This window comes from Cherax quadricarinatus, chromosome 33, assembly GCF_038502225.1.
Source record: "Cherax quadricarinatus isolate ZL_2023a chromosome 33, ASM3850222v1, whole genome shotgun sequence".
NCBI classification, from domain to species: Eukaryota; Metazoa; Arthropoda; class Malacostraca; order Decapoda; family Parastacidae; genus Cherax; species Cherax quadricarinatus.
This window is the reverse complement of record NC_091324.1, coordinates 5061030-5079697: the sequence shown is the minus strand read 5'-3', so window position 1 is coordinate 5079697 and position 18668 is coordinate 5061030. Positions and strand designations below refer to the sequence as shown.

At 40.3% G+C, this 18668-nt stretch overlaps 1 protein-coding gene across 1 annotated transcript in view; it reads right to left on the bottom strand.

The window, feature by feature from the left end:
* The window catches only part of cdm (importin-13-like protein cdm), a 546045-nt gene extending 527967 nt beyond the window's left edge, over positions 1–18078 (bottom strand). Inside the window, exon 1 of the mRNA XM_053784034.2 lies at positions 17805–18078. Coding sequence (XP_053640009.1) covers positions 17805–17830 — 26 coding nt within the window. The 5' untranslated portion in view covers positions 17831–18078. The remainder of the gene's footprint in view (positions 1–17804) is intronic.
* Between the last annotated feature and the right edge of the window lie 590 nt (positions 18079–18668).

Genomic DNA, 18668 nt, shown 5'->3' with positions numbered 1-18668 from the left:
TGAGTTGATACACGCTGCCTCTGATGATGAGCTGATACACTCTGCCTCTGATGATGAGTTGATACACACGCTGCCTCTGTTGATGAGTTGACACACGCTGCCTCTGATGGTGAGTTGACACACGCTGCCTCTGATGGTGAGTTGACACACGCTGCCTCTGATGGTGAGTTGACACAAATGATCATCAAGAAGGTCTTAATGCTACTGGAAGTGTTTTGTCCAACTGTAAAACTGATGCTAAATGTTGGAATTCCGAAGACGACCTTTGAAACGATCCCTGAGTTCACGATAATCTGGCGAAGACGATCCCTGAGTTCACGATAATCTGGCGAAGACGATCCCTGAGTTCACGATAATCTGGCGAAGACGATCCCCGAGTTCACGATAATCTGGCGAAGACGATCCCCGAGTTCACGATAATCTGACGATGATCATCCCTGAGTTCACAATAATTTGACGAAGACGATCCCTGAGTTCACGATAATCTGGCGAAGACGATCCCTGAGTTCACGATAATCTGGCGAAGACGATCCCTGAGTTCACGATAATCTGGCGAAGATGATCCCTGAGTTCACGATAATCTGGCGAAGACGATCCCTGAGTTCACGATAATCTGGCGAAGATGATCCCTGAGTTCACGATAATCTGGCGAAGACGATCCCTGAGTTCACGATAATCTGACGAAGACGATCCCTGAGTTCACGATAATCTGGCGAAGACGATCCCTGAGTTCACGATAATCTGGCGAAGACGATCCCTGAGTTCACGATAATCTGACGAAGACGATCCCTGAGTTCACGATAATCTGGCGAAGACGATCCCTGAGTTCACGATAATCTGACGAAGACGATCCCTGAGTTCACGATAATCTGGCGAAGATGATCCCTGAGTTCACGATAATCTGGCGAAGACGATCCCTGAGTTCACGATAATCTGACGAAGACGATTCCTGAGTTCACGATAATCTGGCGAAGACGATCCCTGAGTTCACGATAATCTGGCGAAGACGATCCCTGAGTTCACGATAATCTGACGAAGACGATTCCTGAGTTCACGATAATCTGACGAAGACGATTCCTGAGTTCACGATAATCTGACGAAGACGATTCCTGAGTTCACGATAATCTGACGAAGACGATCCCTGAGTTCACGATAATTTGGAGAAGACGATAACGGAGTTCACGATAATCTGACGAAGACGATTCCTGAGTTCACGATAATTTGACGAAGACGATCCCTGAGTTCACAATAATCTGACGAAGACGATTCCTGAGTTCACGATAATTTGGAGAAGACGATAACGGAGTTCACGATAATCTGACGAAGACGATCCCTGAGTTCACGATAATTTTGAGAAGACGATAACGGAGTTCACGATAATCTGACGAAGACGATCCCTGAGTTCACGATAATCTGACGAAGACGATTCCTGAGTTCACGATAATTTGACGAAGACGATCCCTGAGTTCACAATAATCTGACGAAGACGATTCCTGAGTTCACGATAATTTGGAGAAGACGATAACGGAGTTCACGATAATCTGACGAAGACGATCCCTTACTTCACGATAATCTGAAGACTACGATCCCTGATTTCACGGTAATCTGACAAAGACAACCCTGAGTTTAGGATAATCTTCCTGGCAGGAACTGCTCATATACCTTCCAAGAACATCATTCTGTCCTTCTGAAACTGTTAAAATATTTTCAGTAGACAGAGCCGTTGTATTAAAGAAAAAGTGGACGCTTGCTTTCAACACTCACGTTTAGCTACTGATGGAGTTCCGCCACGTAACATAATTTATGATGGAACATTACTGAGGATAGTAATAAAGTTGGTAGAACCGACAATTTGTAAAGTAAAAGGACACAAGTGCAACTAATGTGACATTTTATTGTGGCAACGTTTCGCTCTCCAGGAGCTTTATCAAGCCATTACAAACAATACATGGACACAGAGGGTATATAAAGGCTCAGAGTGAGGTGCAGTACTAGTGAGGTACCATTTAGATGTTCACTAGTGGTAGTAGTAGTAGTGACAATAGTAGTAGTAGTAATACAATATGGTAGAGCAATTAATTCGTACATGAGTAAAAGGATATAAAAGCTATTACTTGGGTAACATAAAAATAGGTTGGACAAATATAGACTGGAAAGAGGCAGCCTGTTTCAGTGTTCACTCTCTGTAATGTGCTTTGTGTAGTTTAACAGGAGAGACTATGTGATGGCAGGGTTTACTGTTTTCAGGAGGATTCTTGTTAAGACTTCAGAGATGGTGAAGCTGCCGTTGTTTTGTTTAATTGTATTCGAAACAGCGATCAGTGCTGATTCGAGGCACTTGCGTCTGCGGAAATTAGTTTCTTTAATCACTAATTGGGCGTCTCTGAATTTCATGAGATGATTGGTAGAATTTCGATGTTGTACACAAGCGTTGTTCAAGTTATCGTTCCTACATGCGTAAATGTGTTCATTGAGGCGGGTGTCGAGGTTTCTTGCTGTTTCACCTACGTAAATCTTGTCACAGCCTCCACAGGGTATAGTGTAAACTCCTGCATTGACTGGTTCGTGGTGCTTGGATTTTGTTCTGGTTAGATTCTTTATTGAAGTGCTAGAAGCGATGGCGACTCTGGTGTTAGCTTGTGAAAGTACTTTAGAAACGTTCAGTGCAACCTGGCTGTTGGGAAGAATTATAACTTTGTTGGGAGTGGTGTTGGCGCGTGGAGAATTAATGATCTGAAGAGCTCTTTTCTTGCAGTCTTTGATGAAAAAGGAAGGAAGATGTAGCTCAGTGAATGTTTGGTGAATGTATGTACATTCCTCGTCAAGAAACTCAGGACTACAAATTCGGTATGCTCTTAGGAAAAACCCAATGATGATGCCTCTTTTGGTCTTGGTATCTTGACTGGAATAGAAGTGTGTGAGATAATTTTATTGGTGGGTTTCCGATAAACTTGAAATCTTAGGTTGTTGTCTACTTTGTGAATGAGGACGTCGAGGAAAGGTAGCTTGTCATTGGACTCTTCTAGTGTTAACTGGATCGCCGGTTCAACTGCGTTGAGCCTTGCCTGAAGACTCCGTACATCAAAACGTTTGGGAGTTATTACGCGCCAACACCACTCCCAACAAAGTTATAATTCTTCCCAACAGCCAGGTTGCACTGAACGTTTCAAAAGTACTTTCACAAGCTAACACCAGAGTCGCCATCGCTTCTAGCACTTCAATAAAGAATCTAACCAGAACAAAATCCAAGCACCACGAACCAGTCAACGCAGGAGTTTGAACATTAAAATGGTATAAAATACCAGGGTATCTACCTAACAACGCAGGAGTTTACACTATACCCTGTGGAGGCTGTGACGAGATTTACGTAGGTGAAACAGCAAGAAACCTCGACACCCGCCTCAATGAACACATTTACGCATGTAGGAACGATAACTTGAACAACGCCTGTGTACAACATCGAAATTCTACCAATCATCTCATGAAATTCAGAGACGCCCAATTAGTGATTAAAGAAACTAATTTCCGCAGACGCAAGTGCCTCGAATCAGCACTGATCGCTGTTTCGAATACAATTAAACAAAACAACGGCAGCTTCACCATCTCTGAAGTCTTAGCAAGAATCCTCCTGAAAACAGTAAACCCTGCCATCACATAGTCTCTCCTGTTATACTACACAAAGCACATTACAGAGAGTGAACACTGAAACAGGCTGCCTCTTTCCAGTCTATATTTGTCCAACCTATTTTTATGGTACCCAAGTAATAGCTTTTATATCCTTTTACTCATGTACGAATTAATTGCTCTACCATATTGTATTACTACTACTACTACTACTACTACTACCACTAGTGAACATCTAAATGGTACCTCACTAGTACTGCACCTCACTCTGAGCCTTTATATACCCTCTGTGTCCATGTATTGTTTGTAATGGCTTGACAAAGCTCCTGGAGAGCGAAACGTTGCCAGAATAAAATGTCACATTAGTTGCACTTGTGTCCTTTTACTTTACATTACTGAGGATACTTAAGGAGGAACACATCACGATCTCAGCACGTTGAGCAACTCGGCAACACTACAACGTCGTTAACTTCAGTAATGTAAAGTAAAAGGACACAAGTGCAACTAATGTGACATTTTATTGTGGCAACGTTTCGCTCTCCAGGAGCTTTGTCAAGCCATTACGGCTTGTGATGAATGGTTTGAAAAACCGACAAGTTGAAGATTGAGACACTTATGCAGCATATGGAAATCTTTATTCAGGAAACGTTTCGCCACACAGTGGCTTCATCAGTCCAATACAAAGAGGAAGGCGTAAGGAGAGGGGGAGAATGAGGTAATCAGTCCCTCAACCTGGAGTCGATGTGTTCAGTCCATCAATCTTGTAGAATGTACAGCATAGGGCCGTAGACGTGGCTTATATACTGTAGTGAGGTGACGTGAAGCAGATGGAGGCGGGGTCAAGTGGATGGTACAACTTGACCCCGCCTCCATCTGCTTCACGTCACCTCACTACAGTATATAAGCCACGTCTACGGCCCTATGCTGTACATTCTACAAGATTGATGGACTGAACACATCGACTCCAGGTTGAGGGACTGATTACCTCATTCTCCTCCTCTCCTTACGCCTTCCTCTTTGTATTGGACTGATGAAGCCACTGTGTGGCGAAACGTTTCCTGAATAAAGATTTCCATATGCTGCATAAGTGTCTCAATCTTCAACTTGTCGGTTTTTCAAACCATTCATCACAACTGTCGGACACTGCAGCATCATGGGATCTTGTTACAAAGGATTCTTCAACACTTGTTCAACCTTTGGACGAAGACCTACTTCGACTAGTGGATGGTACCACTTGACCCCGCCTCCATCTGCTTCACGTCACCTCACTACAGTATATAAGCCACGTCTACGGCCCTATGCTGTACATTCTACAAGATTGATGGACTGAACACATCGACTCCAGGTTGAGGGACTGATTACCTCATTCTCCTCCTCTCCTTACGCCTTCCTCTTTGTATTGGACTGATGAAGCCACTGTGTGGCGAAACGTTTCCTGAATAAAGATTTCCATATGCTGCATAAGTGTCTCAATCTTCAACTTGTCGGTTTTTCAAACCATTCATCACAACTGTCGGACACTGCAGCATCATGGAATCTTGTTACAAAGGATTCTTCAACACTTGTTCAACCTTTGGACGAAGACCTACTTCGACTAGTGGATGGTACCACTTGACCCCGCCTCCATCTGCTTCACGTCACCTCACTACAGTATATAAGCCACGTCTACGGCCCTATGCTGTACATTCTACAAGATTGATGGACTGAACACATCGACTCCAGGTTGAGGGACTGATTACCTCATTCTCCTCCTCTCCTTACGCCTTCCTCTTTGTATTGGACTGATGAAGCCACTGTGTGGCGAAACGTTTCCTGAATAAAGATTTCCATATGCTGCATAAGTGTCTCAATCTTCAACTTGTCGGTTTTTCAAACCATTCATCACAACTGTCGGACACTGCAGCATCATGGAATCTTGTTACAAAGAATTCTTCAACACTTGTTCAACCTTTGGACGAAGACCTACTTCGACTAGTGGATGGTACCACTTGACCCCGCCTCCATCTGCTTCACGTCACCTCACTACAGTATATAAGCCACGTCTACGGCCCTATGCTGTACATTCTACAAGATTGATGGACTGAACACATCGACTCCAGGTTGAGGGACTGATTACCTCATTCTCCTCCTCTCCTTACGCCTTCCTCTTTGTATTGGACTGATGAAGCCACTGTGTGGCGAAACGTTTCCTGAATAAAGATTTCCATATGCTGCATAAGTGTCTCAATCATTACGGCTTGATAAAGCTCCTGGAGAGCGAAACGTTGCCACAATAAAATGTCACATTAGTTGCACTTGTGTCCTTTTACTTTACATATTGTCGGTAATTCTACCAACTTTAATACAACTTCAGTAATATTTGCTATCAGTGTTTTTAAACATCCTTACGTTGTTTACAAAGCAGAACACATTCAGGATATTTGGTTGTTTGGGAGGCCGCTCGAGACTCGCTATAAACAGTCAAAATCTAGCTGGTTGAATTCTGAGCTGTCCTTAGACTGGCTCCAGAGGGTTGAGTTCAAGTACTGTATCTATAAGCTACAACAGGGCGAGTCCAGACTGTTAGCTGGTGATAACCTCTACTGATGAAGAATTAGACACGTGTGCAACATTATATAAGAACATAAGAACATAAGAAAGGAGGATCACTGCAGCAGGCCTGTTGGCCCATACTAGGCAGGTCCTTTACAATTCATCCCACTAACAAAACATCTGTCCAACCCAGTTTTCAATGCTACCCAAGAAATAACCTCTGATAACTATCCACTCATTTGCAAGTCCCACTCAAATCCAACCCCTCTCACTCATATATTTATCCAACCCAAATCTGAAACTACCCAAAGTCCCAGACTCAATAACCCAACTAGGTAGACTCATTCTCCTCCTGTTCTTCAAGATTCTCCTTGGTATGGACTGATGAAGCCACTGTGTGGCGAAGCGTTTCCTCAATAAAGATACCCAAGAGTTGCACATATGTCTAATTTACCAACATGTCGGTTCTCTGAACCATTCATCTACAACTAGGTCGACTGTTCCACTCATCAACTACCCCACTTCCAAACCAACACCCTCCCATGTCCTTTCCAAATCCAAACTTGTTCAACCTAAATCCATTACTACGGGTTCCCTCCTGGAGAGAGATCCTCAAGACCCCATCAATTTCCCCCTATTAATGCCCATCATACACAGGTGTATGGGAGCAACCGTTTATGGTATTTGTTGCAAAGGTAGTAATACAATAATCCAGCACGTGGAAATACATTTCCTAGTTTGCTCTTCAACACTAGCATCAGTGTAAAGTGTGAAGAAGATCAAGACCAAGACAACACCTTCTTAGAAACCCAACACTCGCAGATCCTTAAAAAATAAAATAAAAACTATGGAACCATTTCCTAGGTTTTCACATAACCGTGTTAGTGTTAATACTAGTGTTATTACTGTTATTACTCGGTTTATTTAGAGTGCTCTTACAGATGTTATTATAATTTATAATAATAACATCATTATTACTGAAGTTATTGATTAATAAGAAACGTGCGATATCTGGCTATGTTTACTGATTAAACGTTTCGCCTGCATAACAGGCGAAACGTTGAAGACAGTGGATGAAATTTAGAGATAATTTTAAAGTATTCAATCCCTTAGTCTTGATGGATATTCAGTCCCTTAGTCTTGATGGATATTTAGTCTCTTAGTCTTGATGGATATTTAGTCTCTTAGTCTTGATGGATATTTAGTCTCTTAGTCTTGATGGATATTTAGTCTCTTAGTCTTGATGGATATTTAGTCTCTTAGTCTTGATGGATATTCAGTCCCTTAGTCTTGATGGATATTTAGTCTCTTAGTCTTGATGGATATTTAGTCTCTTAGTCTTGATGGATATTTAGTCTCTTAGTCTTGATGGATATTTAGTCTCTTAGTCTTGATGGATATTTAGTCTCTTAGTCTTGATGGATATTTAGTCTCTTAGTCTTGATGGGTATTTAGTCTCTTAGTCTTGATGGATATTTAGTCTTTTAGTCTTGATGGATATTTAGTCCCTTAGTCTTGATGGATATTTAGTCCCTTAGTCTTGATGGATATTTAGTCCCTTAGTCTTGATGGGTATTCAGTCTCTTAGTCTTGATGGATATTTAGTCTCTTAGTCTTGATGTATCATGTGGGAGTTCGACACGTGGATTAGGTAAGAAATACTCACGTAGGCTGGTAGTACGTATAATTACAGATAATGTGTGTAACGCCCTTGCAGCCGTACCTATCTCCTTGCTCACACTCCTAACACTGACTGACTGGCCGCCCACGTACCCATATAGAGGGTCTTTGAATACTGCCAGGTCAGCGCAATATGAATATACAGTGACTCAGGCAGAGACGGTTGGTCGTGAGTCAACTGGCACAGTGGTTACTGGTAACTGGTTACTACTACTGAGAGCTCGGCGACGCTAACGTATGTCGTCCCGACATACAACTAATACAAACTAGAGATGGCAGGTATACGGCTTGGGCTGATTCTATACAATGTCAAAGTACACAACAATTAAACATTATTACATACATAAGTAGAACATTGGAATGGAAGCTTACGTGACTGAAACTGTAATGCAATACAAGGTATACTATAGTACAACTTAAAACTCAACAAATGAACAACGAACTCAACATTGAGATTACAAGTGATAAAAAAAAAATTTTTGATTGATCGATCTGTATTCATGTGATCTACGGATTCTGAGGGAGGAATATATACAAAGAAAGAGTGTTTAACAGAAAGGCAGATTCGGTGCACTCAAATCTAGACTGTTAACTCTCAGAACGCGGAGAGAACATGAACACAAAAAAAAATTCTTGAATACTGATAAGTTGATACTGTAATTATTCATCTATACAGGTTATTTACATTTAACCCCAACTCTGCTAGGGTGAGATTGACATATGCAGAATGGGTGTCATCTCTGGGAGGATCAAACTCTGTAGCATTGGCTAACTCATGCTGTATTTGAGGCAAATCTGAATTGGAAGTTACAAATGATACTTGAGGATTTCTCAATACCTGTCGTGTACGTAGGGAATAACGACATTCAGGTTGATCGTCTGACTGAGTATCAGAGGAAGAGAGTACAGGATCAGGAGGATTGTCAGAGTCTGTCACATTAGTCTGGGTTGGAACATCATTATCATCAAATACTAACTTCATATGATCCAAATGCGATTCTTTATACTGACCAGTACTAATCTCTCTAACCTTATACTTATTACCAGTGATATGTTCAACTACTCGATAAGGACCAACAAACTTTTGATCAAGCTTTGGCATTGCAGACGTTTTGTTAAAGTTAATCAGCATAACTCTCGAACCTACTTTGATTTTGGATGGCTTTGCTCGAGTGTTTGCGACTCTTGTAAATTCAGCTGTTGATTTATGAAGTGTTTCACGGATTCTTCTAAAAACACTTTGAGCTAAGCTGGTACGAGTTGCTATGAAATCATCAGGGTTGTAATTTGGTTTCGGATTAGAATATAACAACTCATAAGGCAAACGTTTATCTACACCATACAATGCATAATATGGAGTGTCACCTATAGAAACATTGTAAGCAGAATTTATAGCACACTGCACATCAGGTATAACTTCATCCCAAGTTTCACTGTTGGGATTGATAGTGGCTCTCAAGACATCAAGTACTTTCTTATTGGTTCGTTCCGCTAACCCATTGCTGGCAGGATGATGAGGAACAATGGTGGATTTAGAGATCTTGTACAAGGTACACAAATTTTCAAGAATCTCATTACAGAATTCACCTCCATTATCTGTTACTAGGGACTTAGGGGTGGTATGCCTGCAGATAATGCGTTCTTTAAACACTTTAGCTACTGTCTCGGCAGTCTTATCTGCAATAGGAACTAACTCACAATATCTGGTGAAATGGTCTACCATAACACACAGATGTTTGTTACCTTGGAGGGAACATTGGAAATTAGTTAACAAATCTAGCGCAACTCTTTCCCACGGTTCGCTAGTAGTTGGATATACTTGGATTGGATTAGGACCATTAGCATTGCCTTTATGTTGCATGCAGACACTACATTTCTTAACATACTCAGAAATATCAGTTGCCATACGAGGCCAAAAGTATTTCAATCTGGCTTGTTTTACTGAACGATCCATACCAGGGTGTGCAACACCTGGTGCATCATGAACTAGCTGTAGAGCTACGTTCACTAGTGACTGTGGAATTACTAACTGGTAAACTCTTCTGCTTGGAGTACCCAACTCGGCTGTTCGATACAGTAATTCCTGACTCATTACAAAGTCACTAATGGGTGCTGGTGGCTTTACAGTAAGAATGAGATCTTCCTGGAGAAGGAATCGAATCACACCAGACCACATGGGATCTATTCTTTGTGCAGTTTTGACATCCTCGACAGTAAATGGAGGATCTGCAGTAACTACACTAACGTGTCGCGATAAAGCATCTGCGACTACATTCGACTTGCCAGGTAAATTTTCAAAAGTGGGATTGAACTCTTGGATAGTCAAGGTCCATCTGGCTAACCTTCCAGTAGGCTGTTTGTTCTGGAATAAAGGTATCAGTTCTTCCTTACTGGAGGAAAGAACAAACTCGGTGGAGTGGATGACTCCCCCCGGTTGAAAAAATTAACGCTATAACAGGCAATATAAGCAAGGGAGAACGAATCTACTATCTCAACTGCAAGCACAGGAGAAAAGAAATGAACACGGTGAACAATGCTGATATTCAATCTGAGTCGCACACAGTGACACGAGGTATCAGCTATAAAGAAACTACACTTACAAACGTTAACATGTGAAAGTTACTCGAGAACTAACTTCTTACAATGCACTGATTCCGCCCACGTACCCATATAGAGGGTCTTTGAATACTGCCAGGTCAGCGCAATATGAATATACAGTGACTCAGGCAGAGACGGTTGGTCGTGAGTCAACTGGCACAGTGGTTACTGGTAACTGGTTACTACTACTGAGAGATGGATATTTAGTCTCTTAGTCTTGATGGATATTTAGTCTCTTAGTCTTGATGGATATTTAGTCTCTTAGTCTTGATGGATATTTAGTCTCTTAGTCTTGATGGATATTTAGTCTCTTAGTCTTGATGGATATTTAGTCTCTTAGTCTTGATGGATATTTAGTCTCTTAGTCTTGATGGATATTTAGTCTCTTAGTCTTGATGGATATTCAGTCTCTTAGTCTTGATGGATATTTAGTCTCTTAGTCTTGATGGATATTTAGTCTCTTAGTCTTGATGGATATTCAGTCTCTTAGTCTTGATGGATATTCAGTCTCTTAGTCTTGATGGGTATTCAGTCTCTTAGTCTTGATGGATATTTAATCTTTTAGTCTTGATGGATATTTAGTCCCTTAGTCTTGATGGATATTTAGTCCCTTAGTCTTGATGGATATTTAGTCCCTTAGTCTTGATGGATATTTAGTCCCTTAGTCTTGATGGATATTTAGTCTTTTAGTCTTGATGGATATTTAGTCCCTTAGTCTTGATGGATATTTAGTCCCTTAGTCTTGATGGATATTTAGTCCCTTAGTCTTGATGGATATTTAGTCCCTTAGTCTTGATGGATATTTAGTCCCTTAGTCTTGATGGATATTTAGTCTCTTAGTCTTGATGAATATTTAGTCTTTTAGTCTTGATGGATATTCAATCCCTTAGTCTTGATGGATATTTAGTCTTTTAGTCTTGATGGATATTTAGTCTTTTAGTCTTGATGGATATTCAGTCCCTTAGTCTTGATGGACATTTAGTCTTTTAGTCTTGATGGATATTCAATCCCTTAGTCTTGATGGATATTTAGTCTTTTAGTCTTGATGGATATTTAGTCTTTTAGTCTTGATGGATATTTAGTCTCTTAGTCTTGATGGATATTCAGTCCCTTAGTCTTGATGGATATTTAGTCTTTTAGTCTTGATGGATATTTAGTCTTTTAGTCTTGATGGATATTTAGTCTCTTAGTCTTGATGGATATTTAGTCTCTTAGTCTTGATGGATATTTAGTCTCTTAGTCTTGATGGATATTTAGTCTCTTAGTCTTGATGGATATTTAGTCTCTTAGTCTTGATGGATATTTAGTCTCTTAGTCTTGATGGATATTTAGTCTCTTAGTCTTGATGGATATTTAGTCTCTTAGTCTTGATGGATATTTAGTCTCTTAGTCTTGATGGATATTTAGTCTCTTAGTCTTGATGGATATTTAGTCTCTTAGTCTTGATGGATATTTAGTCTCTTAGTCTTGATGGATATTTAGTCTCTTAGTCTTGATGGATATTTAGTCTCTTAGTCTTGATGGATATTTAGTCTCTTAGTCTTGATGGATATTTAGTCTCTTAGTCTTGATGGATATTTAGTCTTGATGGATATTTAGTCTCTTAGTCTTGATGGATATTTAGTCTTGATGGATATTTAGTCTCTTAGTCTTGATGGATATTTAGTCTCTTAGTCTTGATGGATATTTAGTCTCTTAGTCTTGATGGATATTTAGTCTCTTAGTCTTGATGGATATTTAGTCTCTTAGTCTTGATGGATATTTAGTCTCTTAGTCTTGATGGATATTTAGTCTCTTAGTCTTGATGGATATTCAGTCCCTTAGTCTTGATGGGTGTTCAGTCCCTTAGTCTTGATGGATATTTAGTCTTGATGGATATTTAGTCTCTTAGTCTTCATGGATATTTAGTCTTGATGGATATTTAGTCTTGATGGATATTTAGTCTCTTAGTCTTCATGGATATTTAGTCTCTTAGTCTTCATGGATATTTAGTCTTGATGGATATTTAGTCTTGATGGATATTTAGTCTCTTAGTCTTCATGGATATTTAGTCTCTTAGTCTTCATGGATATTTAGTCTTGATGGATATTTAGTCTTGATGGATATTTAGTCTCTTAGTCTTCATGGATATTTAGTCTTGATGGATATTTAGTCTTGATGGATATTTAGTCTCTTAGTCTTCATGGATATTTACTCTCTTAGTCTTGATGGATATTTAGTCCCTTAGTCTTGATGGATATTTAGTCTCTTAGTCTTGATGGATATTTAGTCCCTTAGTCTTGATGGATATTTAGTCTCTTAGTCTTGATGGATATTTAGTCTCTTAGTCTTGATGGATATTTAGTCTCTTAGTCTTGATGGATATTTAGTCTCTTAGTCTTGATGGGTGTTCAGTCCCTTAGTCTTGATGGATATTTAGTCTTGATGGATATTTAGTCTCTTAGTCATCATGGATATTTAGTCCCTTAGTCTTGATGGATATTTAGTCTCTTAGTCTTGATGGATATTTAGTCTCTTAGTCTTGATGGATATTTAGTCTCTTAGTCTTGATGGGTATTTAGTCTCTTAGTCTTGATGGGTATTTAGTCTCTTAGTCTTGATGGGTATTGAGTATTTAGTTTAGGGTGAGTAGGTGACTTTTCAAAAGAATCTTAAATTGATGTTCAGACCGGGTTACTTTAGTATTTACCGGTAATGAGTTCCAAATTTTGGGGTCCTTTATGTGCATATAATTTTTACAGTGTGATATGGACACGGGGTACATCAAAAAGTGATTTGTGTCTTGTGTTATGGTCGTGTGTCCTGTTAAGGTTGGTGAGAAGTTTGAGTGGAGGGTTTATGTTTGAGTGTAGTGTTCTATGTATGTAGAAGGCACCAGAATAAGTATGGATGTTTTTTACGGAGAGCAGTTTTAGACTTTTGAATATTGGTGAGAGTATGCTGTCAGGAGTGGGAATTTATCATTTTGACTGCAGCCTTTTGCTGGGTTATTAGTGGTCTTAGGTGATTGTTGTTGATCCCCACGCACTAATTCCATACGTGAGATAAGGGTAGATGAGTGAATGATGCAGTGCAAGGAGAGATGATTGTGGAACATAGTACCGTATCTTTGATAGTATGCCTACTGTCTTAGAGATTTTCTTGGAAATTTGTTGTATGTGTGTCTGGAATTTCAGGCTACTGTCAAGGTGAAGTCCGAGGAATTTTCCCTCTGTGAGTCTTGTGATGGGTGATCCGTTGAGCGTTAAGTGGAACATTTGTAGCTCTGTTTCCAAACTGGATGAAATAGGTTTTGTCAGTATTGAGGGTAACTTTATTTATCATGGGTGTTCAGTCCCTTAGTCTTGATGGGAGGTATATTTAATTGCTTTTTTCACAATAAAGAAAGACAGGTGTTACACGTGTGTCTTATTCATCAACTTGTCATCATTGTACACCATTAATGTACTGACACTTGTCTGACACAATAACTCAATGGAACTACTGCAGAGGTGTCATGGAACCTTCCAGCCCTGTTCAGCCCTCCAGCCGTCTTCAACACACCAGCCCTCTTCATTCTAACATCAACGTTCAAGCAACAAGCCCAATTCATTCTACCATCAATGTTCAACCAACAAGCCCCGTTCATTCTACCATCAATGTTCAATCAACCAGCCCCGTTCATTCTACCATCAATGTTCAACCAACCAGCCGTGTTCTATCATCCCTCCTCAACCTACCAGTCTTTCCCACTCCTGAGCAAGGGCTCCTTGGCTCCTGACTGGCTTCTCTCCTCCTTCTCTAAGCCACGTGTACCTATCAATAAAGCCATGAAGGAAGCCCTGGGTTTCTCTCCACCACCAGTGGAACCCTTCATGCTGATGGTAACACCACTGACATCGTTACTGCTGGTACCGCTACTCTTGGTACCACCGTTTCTCAAGACAGTCCAAGAAACTAGTGACCCAAAATATCAAAGGTGAGAAAATATGTGGAATAAGAGAAAGAAAAGCAGTGAAATCATACAAAAGTAGAAAGCAAAGAAAAAAGGAATATAAATCCAAAGAAGGAAAGGGGAAAGAAGCGTAAGAAAATAAATGATAACTGGGTAATGTGACTGATGCAAGATGCAGGCTTAAATAATAATAATAATAATAATAATAATAATAATAATAATAATAATATCCCAAGTATAATTTCCTGTATTTTTCTTACGCTGTAGTTAAAACATTTAATATGCTTAACAGTTCCCATACAGGCGAAATTATTTACAAACATTATATCTCAGTCCATAACAGGAGTCGACCCTGTACACACTACATCAAAGTACGTAGTACTTACGCCACACAGCCAGACTCCAGATATAAATCTGGGGGCCTAGCCGAAGCTAAGCAGTGTATCCCATACCCCAGAGCACCAGGCTTGTGATAAGTTATTTCACAATTATATATATATATATATATATATGGGGAAGTGGAAAAGAATTTTTCCTCCGTAAGCCATGCGTGTTGTAAGTGGCAACTAAAATGCCGGGAGCGAGGGGCTAGTAACCTCTTCTCCTGTATATATTACTAAATGTGAAAAAAGAAACTTTCGTTTTTCCTTTTGGGCCACCCCGCCTCGATGGGATACGGCCGGTGTGTTGAAAGAAAGAATATATATATATATATATATATATATATATATATATATATATATATATATATATGGGGAAGTGGAACAGAATTCTTCCTCCGTAAGCCATGCGTGTTGTAAGAGGCGACTAAAATGCCGGGAGCAGGGGCTAGTAACCCCTTCTCCTGTATATATTACTAAATAAAAGGAGAAACTTTCGTTTTTCCTTTTGGGCCACCCCGCCTCGGTGGGATACGGCCGGTGTGTTGAAAGATATATATATATATATATATAGATATATATATATATATATATATATATATATATATATATATATATATATATATATTATACGCGCACACACACACGCTGAGTATCAACCCCTGCAACCACAACTAGGCGAGTACATGAAAATATGTAAAACCGAATATTCAGTGGAAGGCCAAGATTCTCTCCCGTGGTTGTCAGTCCTTCGATCTCCAGTCCAGCGTTCTTACCACTTTATTACATAGGGTAATAAATACTGCTTCAACCAGGAGAAGCTTATCACTGGAGAGGTTAGTGTCAGTCAATGCCGGACTCGAGACAAGGGTTTTCAAGGAGGATTGCTTCACTCCATGTTACAAAAAACGCGATTCTAAAAGCTTAGAAATCTCCAGTGAATACAAGAAAGGACTGCCCTTCTAGCATCCAGCCTGTTACTGGGTTTTCCTAACAAGTAGTCAGTATCCTTGTCCAATTATCCATTAGAATTCAGTATGAATCAATAGTGCTTCAGGATTACAACTGGTAGGCTACTAACTAGAGAAATTAAAATTTAATAAATTTATTAAGTCTAGAGGTATATTATCAAATTAAATTAAATTAAATTAATCACAGTAATCAACAAAATAATAATCACTTCTCTCGTATACAATAGTATTGTGCTGAAAGCACATATCACATTTATAATTCTTAAGTACCGTCTGGTACATTAACATTTAATAAGATATTACAAATATGTACAAGTAAGTTTGTGTATGTGTGTAAGTGCTCTAAGTAGTTCGCTATGTCTCAAGACTTGACTAGACTTAAACAAGTGACTGACAAAGTCCTCAAATAAACTAACTTCTTGACCGACTGGCAACCAGAACAGTCTGCTTGAACAATAAAAAGAATGCTAAGCCCAATAGCAATACAACAAGCAACTGCGACACAGAATCAGGAACAAGGAGATAATATAACGACACTAAGTAGGGACCATCTGCAGATCCCCCCCAAGTCACAAAACTCCCATACTACTGAATCTAAGTTCAGCATAAGAAAATCCCCGACTGTGATAATACACAGATACCAGTACAAATTAGGTAAGAAGCTACAACTCAGGACCTGAGATATTTCGAGTGTCTATGTGACACACAACCTCAGTACAACGTCGAAAATCACTAAGTCTATACAATGTTCTGTGAACAGAGTTCTACAGAACTAACAAGAATAATGAGACAGACAATCTGTCCAACCACCAAGAGAGTCTAGACCAGACTGAATACTTCAGGCGAGGTGAGGACAACCCCCCCCCCTCGATCACGTGATAGCTCCGTGGACAGCTGCTGCTCAGTAACAATGAGAAGCCGGCAGGGAAACGAGCCACAAGCGATAATTACAGTAGTTAGACAATCAAGATTTGAACTGAGCACATATGTAACATCCTACCTCACAAAATTTAGCTAAGTCAAATAATAATAATATAAAGCAATATATTTACGATTTAGCTATTATCACAAATATAAGCAATATAAAATTATATGAAAAGGTGATAATTGTATATATACACATTATAATCATAATATACATTATATATATTGCAACCCATTCAGGGGTTGCAACACTCCAGCAACAGTGAAGGTAACACCGCTGGTCTGAGAACTGACACTCCACGGGATTGAGTCTCGACTTTCCATTGAAATGTTACATTCGTTGATTACATAACTGTGTTCATTTCGTAGTTACGTGTTAATTTCTGGTCCACTGAAAGTAGAATTACGTGAGTACTGTGTATATGTGTATACATGGGCGTGTACATGTGTATCTAAAGAGATGGTAAATGGTGATGAGCGACATTTCGTTCACCATGAACTATCTAAGCGTGTGTATAAAAGGTGTGAGGATGTTTACAGACCTGCATGAGATATGGAACTATGCAAGCAGTTGTTGGAGGGTGAAGATGACAATTTCACTCCGAACATAAGAACATAAGAATGGAGGAACACTGCAGAAGGCCTACTGGCCCATGAAAGGCAGGTCCTTATCAAAACGTACCTAATGACACCAGTCAAACCCAGCCCCTCCCACTCATATATTTGTCCAATCTCTTTTTAAAGCTACCCAAGGTCCTAGCCTCTATCACCCTACTGGGAAGATTGTTCCAGGCATCCACAAAAGATTGTTCCACGCATCCACATCGACTGGTCAGTAACTCAAGATAACCCAGTATAGCCAATTAATACATATTATTTTCATTCAGGTCCCTCTTTCAGGCCCTCCCCCATGATGCAACCTCCCAACAGCTGACCAACTCCCAGGTAACTACAGTTAGGTAACAAGAGGCATCAGGTGTTAGGACACCTGCCCGTACGTCCCTTCTCACAGCGGGGATCCACCCGCACGTGCTTCTAAGGTCTAAGAGCCTAGATGGCTAACTACTGCATAAGAGTCGTCTAAGTAATGCATTTATATGGTTTCGGCTGTTCTCGACGATGATACTGAATTGAAAACGACAGAAAACACGGAGTACTCACCGTTTCCCTGCCTCGGACGCCTTCATTGTTCTCTGCAACTGCAGTGACGCAAACTCCAAGGAAAATCCTGAAATGCCCTCCAAGACAAGAGAAGTTTACCTCCAAGACTGTCGCTTATACATTCCAGATTATTTGTCTGTATCAAGGACTATTTTGTCTACATCCAGGACTGAATTGTCTACATCCGGGATTATTAAATCACACCCAGGGTTGCTCAGTTCACACCCAGGGTTGTTCAGTTCACACCCAGGGTTGTTCAGTTCACACCCAGGGTTATTCAGTTCACACCCAGGGTTATTCAGTTCACACCCAGGGTTATTCAGTTCACACCCAGGGTTGCTCAGTTCACACCCAGGGTTGCTCAGTTCACACCCAGGGTTGTTCAGTTCACACCCAGGGTTATTCAGTTCACACCCAGGGATATTCAGTTCACACCCAGGGATATTCAGTTCACACCCAGGGTTATTCAGTTCACACCCAGGGATATTCAGTTCACACCCAGGGTTATTCAGTTCACACCCAGGGTTATTCAGTTCACACCCAGGGTTATTCAGTTCACACCCAGGGATATTCAGTTCACACCCAGGGATATTCAGTTCACACCCAGGGATATTCAGTTCACACCCAGGGTTATTCAGTTCACACCCAGGGTTATTCAGTTCACACCCAGGGTTATTCAGTTCACACCCAGGGTTATTCAGTTCACACCCAGGGTTATTCAGTTCACACCCAGGGTTATTCAGTTCACACCCAGGGATATTCAGTTCACACCCAGGGTTATTCAGTTCACACCCAGGGTTATTCAGTTCACACCCAGGGATATTCAGTTCACACCCAGGATTGTTCAGTTCACACCCAGGGTTA